This window comes from Phalacrocorax carbo, chromosome 6, assembly GCF_963921805.1.
Source record: "Phalacrocorax carbo chromosome 6, bPhaCar2.1, whole genome shotgun sequence".
NCBI lineage: Eukaryota > Metazoa > Chordata > Aves > Suliformes > Phalacrocoracidae > Phalacrocorax > Phalacrocorax carbo.
In genome coordinates this window covers 20079035-20095153 of record NC_087518.1, presented here as the reverse complement: position 1 = coordinate 20095153, position 16119 = coordinate 20079035, and the positions used below count along the sequence as shown (strand labels likewise).

Below are 16119 nucleotides of genomic sequence, written 5' to 3'. Positions count from 1 at the left end.
CCTGCTAGAGCTGGCGGGAGGAGGCGGGGCGGGTAAGGGCAGCCGAGGGGGCTGCACCTCCGGCACTGTCGCTCCCCTGCCCTTGTTGCATCCGGGGAACCGCCCGGCCTCCAGGTGCCTCGGCCCCACCGCCTGCCGCCTTCCGCAGCGTCCAGTTCCCCGCCGCCGCCTCGGGCAGAGGCGCGTGAGAAGGGCGTTAAGACTCGATTTTTTAAATGACAAATAAAAAGAATAACTGCAAATACATGAAAGTAAATGGAAACACAGAAAAAAAGACGACTAAATGACCGAATGCTACAAAGGACTTGCAAGAGGCACGGGGAGCTGCCTGCGGGGCGGCCCCGCACCTACGGCGGCCGGGGGCGCCGGCGGCGCCCATTGGCGGCCGGGCGGCGGCGCCCATTGGCGGGCGATGGCGCCAGCGCCCATTGGCGGGAGGGCCGCGGCACCCATTGGCTGGCGGGCGGCGACGGCGGCGCCCATTGGCAGCGCCCTCCGCGGCGGCCCCGCGTTCCTGGAAAGTTCTTGGAAATGGATCAAAGGCGTTTCCGCGAACACACGCCGGGGCCGGCAGCGCCCCCGCCCTCCCCCGCCCTCGCCCTCGCCCTCCCCCCGGCCCCGGCCCCGGCCCCGCCCTCCCCCTCGCCCTCGCCCCGGCCCCGGCCCCGGCCCCGGTCCCGGTCCCCCTTGGGAGGGCTGCGCTCCGCCGCGCTCCCCTCCCCGGCGCTGACATCTGCGCGGCCGTTACGGACACATCTATTTATACCTTCTTTCCCCCCATGTGGCTGATATCGGAAGAGTGATGTGAATACAATGCGATTCCAGGAATCCCTCACTTCCTGGAACAGATTAAAAGGGGCAAACAAAAGATTACCTAGTAGGCTGGGTGTTGTTTTTTTTTATGGTGTGGTTTTTTATTTTTTTTTCCCTCGGAGCTTCATTACTTCTGGAGTCACTGAAAGAGCAGGTTGCTGCTCTGCCGGCTCTTTCCCCGAGCGTTTGGGGAGATATTATTTATTGGTATCTATTTATTATTATTTCAGAGTGCTCTGCCTATTTTTTCTAAAAGATTGCTCTGAAGGAAGATTATTTCATCTTTAAATATACACAATTTCCCTTTTCTCTGGTTATTTTTAAAACTTTTTTTTATTGCCGCTTTCTGAAAAGCAAAACAAGAATACATTTTTTTTTCTACGGCGCTGACAGCGCACACGTTTTCCTGGCCGACGTTGCTAAACAATCCACAAAGTCTCAGACAGCCTGATTCGCCTTCTGCTCGGCTTTTTCTGTGTCTGAAACACGACCGACTGCGGAAAGGTTTTGCTGGGACTCTCCAGTCTTCTCTTACCGTGAACCCCCAACTAGAGGCTGGAACTAGTTTGCTCTTTCTGGGAAGCAGAGAAAAAGGCGTAGAGAAGATAAAAAGAGAAGAGGAGAACGCACTTCCCGCCTCCTTGAAGACTTAATGCTTTTTCCTTGGTCCAGGAGTGACATGATCCTCTGTGTTCAGGGGTAAGATAACTTTGCAGCCTTCTTTTAAAAGGCGTGGTTTGATAATTGCAATTAGTAAGATTCTCTGGGACAGTTTTTCAGCTCGTGTGAGTTGCCGTGTGTGATTGTAACGGAATGGGAATTACTTACGCTGTACTAAGTTGTGCGTGTGTGTCCTATGTGTCTGCTTTTTGGATTCCACGGCCCACATCATAGGACAATAAAGTATTCCTGATTTCCGTGTTTTCTATTGCTGAAAAATAGAAATGGTATTCAAAGTCTTTGAAGGAGCAAAAATTAGTTACACCTTGGAGCGTGTTTTTTAGTGCGGTGTGCGCAGCACCAGCAGGAACACAAACTCAAGTCCGTAGGTCTTCCCTAATGTCCCGGTAGAAAAAAATGCTTATAGGGAAAAACTTCCCTGGACTTCAGATGCTTTTGTCTATTTCTAAGTAAATATGTTAACCATGTAATTCCCTCTTTCTGTTGCTTTTATGGGTAAGATGAAATATGGGTACACGTATAGAGACTTACCCACATGCAGCATTCTGTCGAATGAGGGCAATAGGGGGCACATACACATTTACACCAATTTTGTTCAGTAAAACAGGTAACACTCAAGTCCCTTCTCCAGTGCTGGTGTCTGGTACTCGTGCATTGGCACTTCAGCGTCTGTATGATCGGTTCAGGTCATCAACACGTGTAAATACCTGGTCTGTGGGAATCGCACAGCATTTTTACTCATGCTGCGTATTTGGAAAGTGCCCGAGCTGTAATGTCAGTATTACCCTTCCCTCCTGCCCTCAGTGGATTTTCCTCAGGGGCAATGCATTTACCTTGTCTGCTTTAAAAGATAAAAGCACGGGGATTTTTCTGCCATTTTTCCCCAAAATGTGTTCCACAGACATGCAGAGCTCATGCTTACCAATACTTTCCTACTGTTCAAGTGGGTTTGTTTTCACTCTCATTTTAACTCTGCTGCTGCAGTTCCTATAGCCACAGCAAAGGGAATTAATTTTTCAAGTTAGGCTTTTATCTGAAGCTTTTCTCCAGGGTTAACATACCAGAGCTACTGCTTCCCTTCACCCACTAGGAACTTGTTATGTAGCCAGATGTGTAGATAGTTCTCTCTTAATATCTTATTTTTTTTTAATTACCTTTTATTGCTTTCATTACCGTCTAGGATTTCATACATTCTGGACCCTTTACCCTCCCTCCTATTCAGACCAAGCTCCCATGGGAGACTTGGGACATGGCTGATGGCAGGGAGAACCGCTCAACGCACTTTTACTTGTGCTATTTGTCCTGCGTTACAAAGTTTACCTTATCAGCAAAGTAACTGCAAAGCTAACACTAAATATCAGACATATCTGATTCTCTTGAACTTTCTTGGCTTTCCAAGGCTTTTTGAAACACTAATTGCCAAAGCACAGGGAATTTCATTTGCTGTTTCTCTTGAGACTCCATGCAGGCTACCAGTTAGACATGCCAAATTTTATGTATTTGTTTTCTACCTCATCACAGTTGTTGTCCTAACACTTTACTCTGTTCAGTCCTGATCCTCCTCATCTCTCCTCTACTTTCTTTTTTACAAATGCTAATTATCTTCAAATACTTACATTGCCCCATTAAAGGGCTGAAGTTTTCATGTCAGCATACCTCTTTCAATATGTCCTTATCCCAGCAAACTCTTCTTATCCTTCTTGCAAATGTACTTGCATTAAAAGCTGTAGTCTGCATTACTCACTGATCCCTCTGTTTTCCCTTTCCTGTGCTTTTTGCTGCTCTGGTCACAGCAGCAGCTCTTTTTTTCTTCAACCTGTGTACAAAGTTGTTTAGGACAACAGCACCTCCCGGTCTGTGAGAATTTCTAATCCTACCATGCTCCTTTGAGACTACAGCTGCACTAGGACTTTTTGTCAGGGTAGAGAGGGGCATAAGGCAACTATACAGTAGGAGGAGTGTAGGCGTGGGCCTTCTCTGGTTGCAGTGAAGGTATCTGCAGTGACTACATGGGGTTTGGGCTCCTTCAGCTTCAGGTGGCAGAAAGTGTAAGGCAGCAGAGAGAGAGCACAGTGGGAAACCTCATCTGAAGAACATGGGGTCTTCAGAGAGACCCAGCGTGGCTCTATAAAAGAAATGTACTGACAAGTTCACATAGTTGATGTGTCTTTTGGAGGACCAAACTGTGAACTGGTACAGCCCTTGAAATTAACAACTTTCTACAATGAAACAGGAGTACGTTTCCCCACGTAGCTTTGTTATCTCTCCCTTCCTTCCCAGCTTCTTAGCCAATTCCTAATTTCCTCTTAAAAGCAGGTGTATATATATAAAAAAAGAAGTTTTCTTTGTGTTCAACACCTTTCCCAAAGGGTAGACCAGAAAAATTTTCCAGGAGAAAGTAAGCTCAGAGAGATTTGGAATTTGGACTGTAGTATTCAAGTTCTGGGAAGTGAGTGGGCAGTGAGTGGTGCAGGACTGATTTTACTTAGCATTAGTCACAGACATTTTCAGCTCAGTGAACAGTTGGTATAAGAACACACCTGAGAGAGTACGTTCTGCCAACAGACCAGCTCTTGGCACAGCACAAACTATTAGGTCCAGTACAGTGAAGGATCTGATTTTTAGTCCTCCTTGCTCAAAAAGGGTGGAAATGGAGAATCAGAATCTCCTTCCCCCAAGAAGCCAGGTAGCTAGACATTTGTGAAGACCATGACATTAAGAGGGAGGCATCCAAATACCTTTAAAAATGCAGCCCTCAAGACCTACAAATATAGTTCAGGTGGGACTTAAAAGAGAACTCAGAGGTTTCCCAACAGTGATCTCCAGGTATAAAAGTACATTCAGATCTACTGTTCTGTGAAAGCCACTGAAAGCGCAGTCCCTGTGATCAAGGGTGCCTGGTGAAGATAAGGGCCAGGAATTATTTTTATTAGGTTTGGCTTTCTACTTGTGAATAGAAATTAAGTAATGAGGATCATATGCCACGAATGCCAAGTAGATATCCTGCTTCTGAAATGTGATTTGACATATGGAAAAAGGAAGAATGTTCTTTTCTAAATATCAGCAGAATAGCGGGGGTTTGCCATGTATTGCATGGGCAAGAAGTGTCTCTCTGCAGTTTCAATTTTAACAGTTGTTTTTACAAAAATCTTACTCCAAACCTACGTGGTTTTATTAGAAATGCAGAGGCATGGAACTGATCGTGGCTTTCAGCCTCAAATAACTGTGAAGTCATTTTCAGGTTATCTCTAATCTACTTTTTCCCCAAATCCCCTCTTCCTGCTCCCTGTCCCATACCTGAGACTCTGCAGTTTGAGAAGATGAAGTGCAGCTATGATCAGGTGCAGATCAGTTTACAATACCTTTATGTATATATCTAAAGTGTCACTGGTCACCTAAAGCACAGAGCAGGGGGAAGATTGGAAGGGAAGTACTTGATTTCAGAGTCTCCTTTCACTTCTCTCTTCAGTGATACGGGAGGAGGTGGCTGCTGCCTTTGCCATCACCATCAGTTCCAATGTGCTGTGACAGTCTCACATTGAGGACGGTGTTGTATTTCTCTGGAAACTCAGCCATCTTTTATGTTAAGCATCTGAGAGAACACCTCAAGCGAGTGCATGTGCGTGATGTAACACAGGACACACGGCAGTACAGGGCACACAAAGGCAAAGAGCCTACAATAAAAGACAGAAACTAATGGTTTTACTCAGGAGATTGCCTGGGAATGAAGACTTCCCCAGCCCCCAACATCCATCCTGCCCCTGGAGCTCTGCCTTCCTTTAGGAATCTCCATGCTGCAAAGAAGGAGCACCCATGGCCCATGAGAGCTCCAGGTTTTGTGAAACTGTACTTAGATGCTGAATGGCTACACTAATGCTCTCTTTAGGCCACAGAGGGATTAATGTCCATAGCAGCCCAGTCATTGCAGAACCTCTAAATACTGTAATCCTACAGGGATTACAGTTGCACTATGATCTCTATTGTGCTGTTGAATGCTAGGGTTTGTGTAGTGCACAGGCTTGGCTAAAACAAGAATTCCTGTTATTCTACTACAAGATCAGCTCAGCCTGAGTTCTAACAGACACATTTGTCATCAGGTCAACCTTGACCAGAAAGCAGGTAGGACAAAACCCAAGCTACTGCCCAGTTTGCTTCTAATTATTAGAAAATGACTAACAAACCCACTGGCAGAAAAAGAAAATGCTCCAATGTTGTAATGATGTAAGTGAAGCTGTAATGTTTCTGTGAACTTTATTGCCTCTGAAACTATATATTAAAAGGCAACATCTAAAGATACCAGGTTTCAAATTGACCTAAATTCCAAGATAGACCACCTTTGACAAGGTGAAAGAGGCCAGCTCACTCTCTCTGTTTCTAAGGGCTCATCTTTATCTGTGTAATTCCCCCTCCCTTGCCTCTCTCTGTTTGAAAAATAATCAGATTGAGGATCTGTTTATATTACATGTTGTAGTACAATGTAGCATGCACTGAACAGACGTTGCAACCTAAAATAGCAGAGTATGCCCTTCATTTCAGACCTCATCCTTTGCTGGCGGAGGAAAAGATCAGGAGACTGTCACTCAGGGGCATTGTGGTGGATTTGTCAGAGCCGATCATGCAGCCTCTCCCAGTCACAGCCTTCCAGGAGGAGCCTGCACCTGCCTTTGCAGCACCAGTTCCAGATAGCAACCCACCTCAGACACGAGATCCTGAAGAAGACCTTCTCTGCATTGCAAAAACTTTCTCCTATCTGCGAGAATCTGGTAAGGCTCAACTCACAAAGTTAAGGGGTCAGAAGGCTGCAGGGAGCCAACTCTGCAATCTGAGCTCCAGGAAGAATCTCCTGATCCCACATCAGATAGGAACTGGGTCCTGTCACAGCTGTGGCTGGCTCTTGTGGATGCAGCAAGTGTATTTTCAGTCTCTACAAACTTTTATCACGAAGTAATCTATTACTATTGTACGCAAAAGCCTTGTCTTTTATAACTGAATCAGGAGAAAGAACTGCAAAAAGGCCCCTCTTTCTCTGTAAACTGCAGCAGCTGCAAAAATAGTCAGCCCCATCCTGAGCCCCAGCACAGCAATGACAAGCATAGATAGGAAAACCTGGTTACTTCCCAAGCCCGAAACGCAGTAGGCTTCTCTAAATACACTTCCAGTCCTTTCATACATTCTTTCCCTAACAAGTTCTTTGTGGGATGCTTTTCCAGGTTGGTACTGGGGATCCATCACTGCCAGTGAGGCCAAGCAGCATCTCCAAAAGATGCCTGAGGGCACCTTCCTGGTACGGGACAGCACCCACCCCAGCTACCTGTTCACACTCTCTGTCAAGACAAATCGAGGTCCCACCAATGTGCGCATTGAATACACCGACAGCAAGTTCCGGCTGGACTCCAACTACTTGTCCAAACCTCGCATCCTGGCCTTCCCAGATGTGGTCAGTCTTATCCAGCATTATGTCATGTCCTGCACAATGGAAAGCAAGAATGAGGCTCCTTACCCGCCTCCGTCTCCTCTACCTCCCATGCAAAAAGAGATGGCAGCAGCTGCAGTACACTTGAAACTCATCCGGCCGCTCAGCCGCAAAGACAACATCCCCAGCCTACAGCACCTATGCCGGCTACGGATTAACAAGACTACAGCCAATGTGGACCAGCTCCCTCTACCTAGGCGTATGGGGGACTATTTGAAGCAATACCCTTTCCAACTCTGAAGCATGGTCATTATATCTCAGGCGTGACAGACAGGGACAGAAACAAGAGAACTTTGTGTCATTGTCCCACTAAAGCGTGGCATTGGGTAGGCACAGTAGAGACCTGATTATCAGCAGAGACTGCATCCATCTTTCCTCTCCCCTTTTCTCTAAATCCATTCCAGTGCCAGGGAGGAGTTGGTTGTTTCAGTGAACAACGGGACACAGTCTGAGCTCTGAACCTCAGGCCGCGCCGACAGTGGCTGTGAGAAGGTGCTGTAGGCATGTGCACGCTACTTGAATTTCAGAGTTGCTGTGACACCAGAAATGTTAACATTGTTATTTTTGCTATTTATTTCCATGGCAGTTTCTCTCCTCATGGTATTTTAAAAGCACCTTTTATTTTATTGGGTTTTGTTTCTTTTTCTTTTGTGGAATTAGAGATAGAATAGAAGCTCTCAGCCAACTAGCAGTCAAAAATCTGTGGGAATTTGGGTTTGGATTCACATCCAAATAGTACCTGTTTGAGCCTGTCCCTGTAACAGGTCACAGGAGTCCACATCCAAGCTCCCCCAGACTTCTGGGGTATCTGGGACTCAGATGACTGCATCTGGACCCACCTCTACAGAGGTTAAAAATATTTTTTTTCTTCCTTGGCTACAGGGAGCTGGATATCATAACCTCAAAGCACACTGGCAGCAGCTTGTGCATCTCTCAGAGATGCATGCCGCATCACAGATTGTAGACAGGAGCCTTCTCTGAGGAAGCCCTTCTTCCTTGAGAGCTCTAAGCAGAGATTCTGGATATTGAGCTTGGGCCAGGGAGCACTCATGCCATTTTTTTTTCATCTTCCCCATCTCCAAAGGAAGTTTGTTGCAAAACATTTACAAAGAAGTAATCAGAAACCCAACTTTCCTGTTTGCAGGCAGAGAGATTTGGTTTCAGAGCTTTTGGCTTGCATTTTGAAATTGCTGTTCCCTGACATTGCCCTTGCCTTGCGAGGTGTGGGGCAAGAACAGGGGTTCAGAGATGGCTCTGCTGAGCTGCACCAAAGACACACACAGCTTCAGGATATTTATTTATTTATTTTGGGAGTGGGGCGGGTAACAAGTTAGAAGCACCTCAGTAGAAAGAGCTGTCCTTCCTCTCTGCTAACACAATGCCAAACTGCCAGTTGCTCTGCTTCTGCCAGCGTTATTCACAAGCCATGTGGCTTCATCAGAGTGAGGCTCTAGCACACACTGGAAACCATAATTCAACTTTTCTGTTTGCCAAGGTCCAGACCTCTCCTCTCCCTTTCTCTGACTTGCATGTTTGTTATCCTTAATTAGACTTTTCTGCTCTGTGTTCAGTTCTCACGCCCCATCCCTTTCACACCCCTGCAAATGAAGCACAATGTCTCTCCCCTGCACTTTTCTGCAGAAGGGAGGGATAAACAGCAGATGGGATCTGCCCGAAAATGAGCATAGACAGAGAAGTTGTGCCACCTTCTGCATTCACATGATCCCATCACCCTCCCAGCCTGCAGGTGCCGGTCTGTGACACTGAGTGAGAGTAGAGGAGGGAACAGACAGATCTAGGGAAATTATCTTTTGTTTTCTTTTGCCCCTAAGACCCCATAACTTGATCAAGCATGAACCAATGTTAAGGATTCCTCATTTATCCCTCCCTGGGACTGTCTCTTTTAAGGCTATCTAAATTTAAAGAGACAAACCCCATCTATACCTGAGGGTTGAGAGAGGAGGTAGAAAAGGATGGGATGGTGACCCAGGAGACAAGCTCAAAAAATAGGTGGAGTTTCTTCCACCCTAACTTAAAGCTGCCCCAAGGGACAAGATGGCCTGATGTGCTTAATCAGTGTCCTTTTTTTTTCCCCCTCCACATTTATACAAGTTTGTGCTCTTGCAAGCTTTGGTTTTGATACTTTGATGATTGACAGCGTGCATGTGTGATGTCAGGTTTGCTTTTTATTATATCCTTTCCCCTTGCTGCCCCCAAATGGCAGCAACAGTGGGAAGGTACTGAATGAGAATGAAAATTAAGAAGGCAAAACAAAAAAGAAAACTTTTTTTAAAAAATAATATAAACCATAAACCACTGAAAAGGCTTCCTTTTATCCAAACACCTCTGTCTGCCTGAGGACACTGGGAACAAGGAAACCATGGCTCTTTAAGGAGCAGCAGTGATCTCAGGAAACACACACGGCTCAGTCACAGGCTTGGTATCTACGGCATGTGAAAAATCAGTCTGAGAAATGTACAGCAGGAAAGGGCAAGTTGTTCACCTCTCTGAATCTTGCCTCCTACTTGATCTCTTTTTTGTTGGGGGTAATGAGGAAATAAAGTTTGCAGGTTTGACCTCATTGTCCCAAGAGAGCCCAGCTAAAATGGCAGAAGCATGTAACAAGAATGACCACCTGGCTAATCCCCCAGCAGGATGATGCAGAGGCTAAGCTGGAGGCTGTAAGCTCATATGGGCAGGGACCATCTCTGTTACATGTTTGTTCCACATCTAGCACAATAGGGTTCTCTAGGTGCTACTGCAATATAAAGAATAAACAATACAGTTACTCCAAAAAGTCAGTTTCTTCTATCTTGAGACAGTTTGTTAAAAACCATTTGACTTGGATTTTAAATAAACATTTTAAATATATTTTAAAATTACTCGATGTAGAAGTCTTTGGTAAAACCGAATGGATTAATTAATTTCTTATTCACAGAAATTCTCCCCAAGAATACCAGACTCGATCATTTTTTTTCAAACAAGACACAAAAACCTTTAATAAAAAGAAAGGCCCTTCAGATATTGGGATAGTTAACACCAAAATCATCATCAGTGTGGGCCTGGTTTCTACTGCACACTGACGAGCAGCGGCAGGCCCCAAGTCTGAAGTTATCAAGGGCTTAAGAAATGTTCTTTAATGATGAAGAAAACCACAGAAATTATTTTTTATTACTTCTGTGTGCCATAGACACCATTACAATCTTGGGGAAAGGAGATGGAATGTAAATGAAAGTTTGGCAGCTTGTTCACAGAAGGCTTCAGGTTGGCCCCAAAGTAAAATTCTGCTCATGGCAGTGTTGAAAGACGAGTTCATGAAAGGCAGGTCATGCTTCAGATGCGAGACTCACAGCACCAGCTTTTTCTTCATGTCCTGCTGCCGCTGGACCTCAGTCTCCCCATATTTGCAGTCTGGACTTGCACCCTTTCCCCTTCTCATCACCTCACATGCCAGACACAGCAGGCAGGGAAACCACTGAGGAGCTGGATCTGCCCTACAGTGTCAGAGGGAGTCAGAGGCCACCCCATCTGTCCTGTCTCTGTGAAATGTAGGGAATACACTGAGGCAACACCACTACTGACATATGACTCCACTGTAGCCTCTTTGCACTCACTTCCCGGGAGAGGTGCCCATGCCACAGTCCCCCCAGCCTGTCCGAAGCAAGTCATAGTGTGCACTCAACCACTGGAAAGAATAAAACATGCTCATAAAAAAACAGAAGCCCAACTAGTTCCTCCCTGTCATTCTCCCTTTCTATATCCACCAGCTTCAAAGTTCCAAATACAGCTTTAAAGTATTCATGAAGCACGTGTTGTCCTTTCTATGCCAGTCAAGGGGCCGGCATTCACTAGCAAACATTGTTTCCACAACCTCGTCAATGTGAGTCCATGGGTAGATTTCCATTCCACATCACCCAGGAAATGTTGGCAATGGAATAATCTGCTCAAGTTTAAGTTGTTAAACAAAAACAATCACGTCCCTCTTGGTTTTATGGGAAATGTGGAAAGCAAACTAGACAGTGTAGAAACAAAACACAATCAAAGTAAGTGGAAAAATGAAAACAAAAGGAGGGAAAAGCTGCATTCATCTTTAAAAGGGAACACTGCAAATCCTGGAAAATAGTGAAAAGAAAGATGCAGCATTTCTGATGCATTAGTAAATAATTTCTTAACTTCTTAGCTAGGCTAAACTCTCCGTAGCTACATATAGGAAACCCTGCTGCTCCCTTTCCACAGACCGAAGGCAGAAACGATTGGCATGAGTCAAGCCAATACATAAGTGCGATTACACATGGTTTTACTGCATCAGCTGTTACCTTAATGACTCCCACTCCTGCATCTTCAGCACATCTTGTTAAAGCAAACAGGTTCAGGTTCTGAGAACTCCTCTGCCAAAGCTGCATGCAGACTGAACTGATTTTTACAACTGAGTTCCTCATCTCTGGAAACCTGAGCATTTGTGGAAAAGCAGACTGACCTTTAAAATCAGTGAATTACAGCTGTAACACCTCTCCCAGTGACACCTGTATAGTTTGCTGAGCCAATGAACAACAATTTGGTTGGATTCTCTCTTGCTTTGTAATTTCTGACTACAAATAGAAACATGGATGTGGAGCCGTCACTAAGAGTCTGAAAAGCAGATTCATAGGATCAGGAATAGAAATCCCAGTCCATGACTGAAACCATGCTACCATGGCTCACTGCCACAGCAGAAATACCCTGCACTTTGTCAGGCACATACAGTATCATTTTCTGTCTTAAATAATCGGCCTTCTGAAACACCAACACATGCAAAGGAAAAATAACCCATTCATGTGCACATGTTCCTATCCCCTCAGACTTACTGAAATCTTATTCCTTTCCCCAGATCCTCTCAAGTGCACAACCTCCCTCAGCCCAAGCCAGGTGAACCAGCAAGAAATTAAGAGAATCAGCAGAGTGTATTTAATTCTCTTATGACAGACATGGGCAGGTGTTTCCAGCTATCAACCTATTACATAGCATTTCTAATCCAAATTCCATTGTCAGTCTTACCTGCTAACTATGAAATTAAGAAAAAGAAAATTAACTGGACACCGTACATATGGCTCTTCTGCTCTGCTGAATCATGTTCTCATGTTCAAATCTCCTTAGGGAGAGCACTGTCTCTCCCTAATGCTGCTGGAACACTTGCAATCCTCATGGAAATGCACTATCCTCTTCCCCACCCCTGAACTCAGCAGCAGTCCAAAGGTCTGGAGCATGGGATAAAGCAACATGCAGTAAAGATGTGCCAGAGCACCTCTGGCTGCCAAGTAACATCTTCCAACACACTCAGTTCCTAGCAGCATTGTCACAACATCTACGTCTCATTTTCAGTTAATCCCATCCCTCATTCACAGCAGAAAATGAAAGAAATAACCAGACTAGGCAGCTCCTTATAAAACAAACCAGCCAAAGCTAAAAATGAGATATTATTTAAAGATACCTGCCCTGTCCTTGGGCATAAACCTTCATCCTTTTGCCTTTTTCTGTTCACAGCAACCTAGCATTGAATTTTTAAGAGGGAGTACAAGGGAACTAGGTCCTGCCAGTATTGCCTAACAGCACGGTAGCATAAAGAGGGCTATGCAGATGCTAAATGCATTGATAATACGTTCAGACTCAGACTAATTTCTTTTGAGACATGTCTATTTTCTGCCCACACCCAGTCCTGCCTATTTTTTTTTTAAATAATCATGGGTGCCAGAGTGTCAAGGAATAGGAACGGGTGGAGGCATGGTTTTATCTGGAGGCTAATGCTGCCTCACATGAACCCTGTTTTGACCTTCTACTTATGCCTCCTGAGAAACACAATGATTGTGTAGCCTCTGCTACACACTGCACAAACAAGTAAGGCAAGTGGCCTTCGGGAGCGGGCAAAATGCTGCAACATCAACCAGACATCCATCATCACCTCTACTATACATCAAAAAACAAGTTTAAAGAAAAATGACAAAGTGAGCCTAGGAATCAAATTAGATTAGAGGGTTTTGGTATTCACATCATATAGGTGGATGAGTGTGCACAAACATACTCTTCCAAATTTTAGCATGAACGTTTTTTTCTTTAACTTGAAAAAAGGTTATATTCTTCAAATAAAAAGGCTACTGGTAGGCAAAATGTAGAACAGACAGAAGAAAAATCATTCTAACTGCTTCACTGTTAGCGTGGGCAATAAATTTCACAAGGAAACTATGAAAAGGATTCCTGTAAGTAAAATACAGTTTGGGTTTTACATAATCACATAACAGACAAGATAATAATGAGGCCCTACACAGAGGGCTCTTCGATTTGGAAAGGGGAAGGAATATAACATGGCTTCAGAACTTTAGCTAATATTCATTAAAAATGAGATTCAGTGCAAAAGTAAATTCTATTGCAAATCATTGGTGGCTTAGTCCTTGCAATTTCCTTTTAATCAGCTGCGGTAGTGGTCACAGCTGGCGACACGTTGTTGGGCTAGGTGTCCCACAGGTCAGCTCCACATACAGTTGGTCTTTCATTCTTGCAAAGTCCTCATTTGAATAATTTAAATATAGAAAAGACTAGACCCCAGAGAAAGCAGCCTGACCCAGCGGAGGAAAGCATCTGGTCAGAACCGCTCCCATACTGACATACCAACCTAGATTTGCAGAAAAGGATTTCCTTTTGCAAATAGGAACTACTCTCACCCTTTTGCTCCTCTTTTTCAGACCTTATTGGCACAGGTAGTCTCCTGGATGCCATTACTTTCTCAATGGACTGTAACTGCACTTTGCAGCAGCTCAGATTTGAGTTGCAAAAATAAATACAATGTCAGTTTTTGTAAAAACAGCTATTTTAAGAGCACTCCATCTAGGCAGGAAAGGCATTTACTCTAAGGTACTCCCATGCACCTACAGTGACAATAAAAACTTGAAATAATACTGGCTACTGCAGCATTAGATTGTCCAAACATATAATCAGAGACTTGGTATTTCTCAAAAACCCATGATATAAATATGCCAGATGGAAGGACAAAGTAAGAGCTGGTCAACCAAAAGTCAGTGGCAGAGCTCAGCCAGAACTCAAGTTTCTCGGCCTCCAGCCTGGCAGTCTATGTAATTCCATCATGTGATTGCCTTGATCTAGAGGATATGCTGCAACTTTTCCAATTGTGGCCACCAGAGAAGGGCTGCTCTTTCTAAAACAGCCCTGCCTGTGAAACCTGTAAAACAAAATGGGCTAAATCCAAGTTCGTTTCCCACTGAGTGTGATAGGAGTTCAATTCAGGGCTGAATTTGGTCCACTTGATAGTCCAGGTTTTACAGACAAGGATTTTATCTCTGATGTAACTCTGACATGAATTTGGCTTTAGAGGAAACCATAACACTGAAGCTCAGCTTACTTAATACAAGAAAAACCTTCCTTTACATGCTGACCGACCAGCGTGCACAAACTGTAACCTGGGCATTTCTTTATCAAAAGCAAAAGGAAAGCTCATTGTGCACTGTACAGTTAAGTTCTGGCTTCACTTGAATTTACCTACAAACATGCCACTCAGAATGTCTGCAATGCCACTTTGGGATGTAAACATTAGTCCATGGAAAACTGAGAAAACTGAGCAAACAAACCTGGACTGATCTCAGCAAACTCGTTTCACATTGGCTAAGACAGAGCTTTCAGTGATGACAACTCCTAAAAACACATCTGAGTTATGTTTGTGACAAAGAGAGAGCAAGACCCAGTGCTAAGCTCTTGGGGCACCCACCCCATCCAACTGTCCCTTGCTGCTTGTTCTTTATAGGCTTACTCAATGCAAACCAGCAGACAGATTTAACAGCTGATCAAAGAGACTGTATATTCTTCAATATCAGGACTGTCTCTTCCCCAGAACAGCAAACTAGTTTACAGAAGGCAGAGCTGTGTTTATACTTGTCAGAAGTTACCCAACTTGGCAATGATTCTTCCCATCATGCAAGTGTCATCGCAGTCATTGCCAAACACTGCAGAGGCAGAGTTCAAAACACTACCTCCAAGCCTGTAAATATGTTGAAGTGCACATGCTATGTGTTTGCACATGCCTGAAAGTGTTGTTATGGTTAAAATGTAAATCTGAAAAAGCCTAAAACATGACCTAATATTATTTCCAGGGAACATTTTGGAAAATCTCTGCAACTCTTTCTGAAAATACCTCCTTCTTTTCTAAGCCTTTGGTTTTGGACTACTCCCTGCATTCTTCTAAGACTCTTTGCAATTCACCCCTCTAATTCCTTTCCCTCCAGTACTGTGCAATGAAAGCCATATTGGCTGAGAGGCCCTGGGAAACATTTCAGAAAGAACATGTACAAAATGGCACTGCAAGACTGCTGAAATGAGGTGGATCAGCTGGGGAGAGAACGGTCCCTATATGGGGCCAACATGGGGACTCTGTATTAGTCTTTTCTTTCCAAGAATACAGGCAATTGAAGGCTTCCATGCATGCAGAACCTCTTCTTGCTGGTCAAATCCTTCAGAGTGAGGAGCCGGGTTAGTGTGACCTGCCAGGCTGCTGACACAGGGGTATTCACAAACTGCAGTTCCAAGTAAGGGTGTGCAAATGTCATAACAAACTCGGTGCCTCAGGATACTGAAAACTAGCTGGGAGGAAGAGTTTGGTCATTAAGGTGGTGGGGAAACACTTTGGTTGGTCTGTTACCAAGTGAATAGCTGTACTTTCCACTTTCAATGTAGACCACTCGGGTAACACAGACTAGTATGCCACCCCTACAGCTTCCTGTTACTTGATTCAGTCCACCTCTCTTCATCCACAGCATTTTCCGTCTGACATACTCGCACATCCCCAGGCTGCATATAACCTTCTAGCTTGGCTCTGGGTTAAGGGAAGAATTTCATTGTGCCTTGCCAATCTGTGCTTCAGGCAGGAAGGAGGCCAGATCTGCACACTCCCTAGTGTGTGGGTCCCTCTTGCTCAGGTCTGCTGCGTGAAGAAGGTACTAAAGACTATTATTTTTTACGTCCCTGAGCTCTCGCCTGGCTGGCTGTATAACATAGCCTATCTTGCCTGAAAAAATGAGCCTTTATACCACAAAACAGTGCAAATCAGGCACACAGCCAAAACCAAAATAAGTCACGCTATTGTGAAGTCACAGTGTGACACTGGTGTAGCAAGT

General features: G+C 44.7%; 2 protein-coding genes across 4 annotated transcripts in view; one reads left to right on the top strand and one right to left on the bottom strand.

The window, feature by feature from the left end:
- The window catches only part of MAPKAPK3 (MAPK activated protein kinase 3), a 137169-nt gene that overhangs the window by 57683 nt on the left and 63367 nt on the right, over positions 1-16119 (bottom strand). The window contains exon 4 of the mRNA XM_064454080.1: positions 1642-1744. The gene's annotated coding sequence lies outside the window, so the exon portion shown is untranslated. The remainder of the gene's footprint in view (positions 1-1641; positions 1745-16119) is intronic.
- CISH (cytokine inducible SH2 containing protein) lies at positions 655-9849 on the top strand. 3 transcript variants are annotated; one of them, XM_064454095.1, is made up of 4 exons: positions 655-1512; positions 4964-5107; positions 6031-6257; positions 6705-7593. In XM_064454095.1, the coding sequence occupies exons 3-4, from the start codon at positions 6110-6112 to the stop codon at positions 7205-7207; spliced, it is 651 nt and encodes a 216-aa protein (XP_064310165.1). In that variant the 5' UTR covers positions 655-1512; positions 4964-5107; positions 6031-6109; the 3' UTR covers positions 7208-7593. The 3 variants fall into 3 exon arrangements, with proteins under 3 accessions (XP_064310165.1, XP_064310166.1, XP_009499609.1); XM_064454096.1 differs by lacking the exon at positions 4964-5107 and having other exon boundaries at positions 6012-6257; XM_009501314.2 differs by lacking the exon at positions 4964-5107 and having other exon boundaries at positions 1381-1512; positions 6705-9849.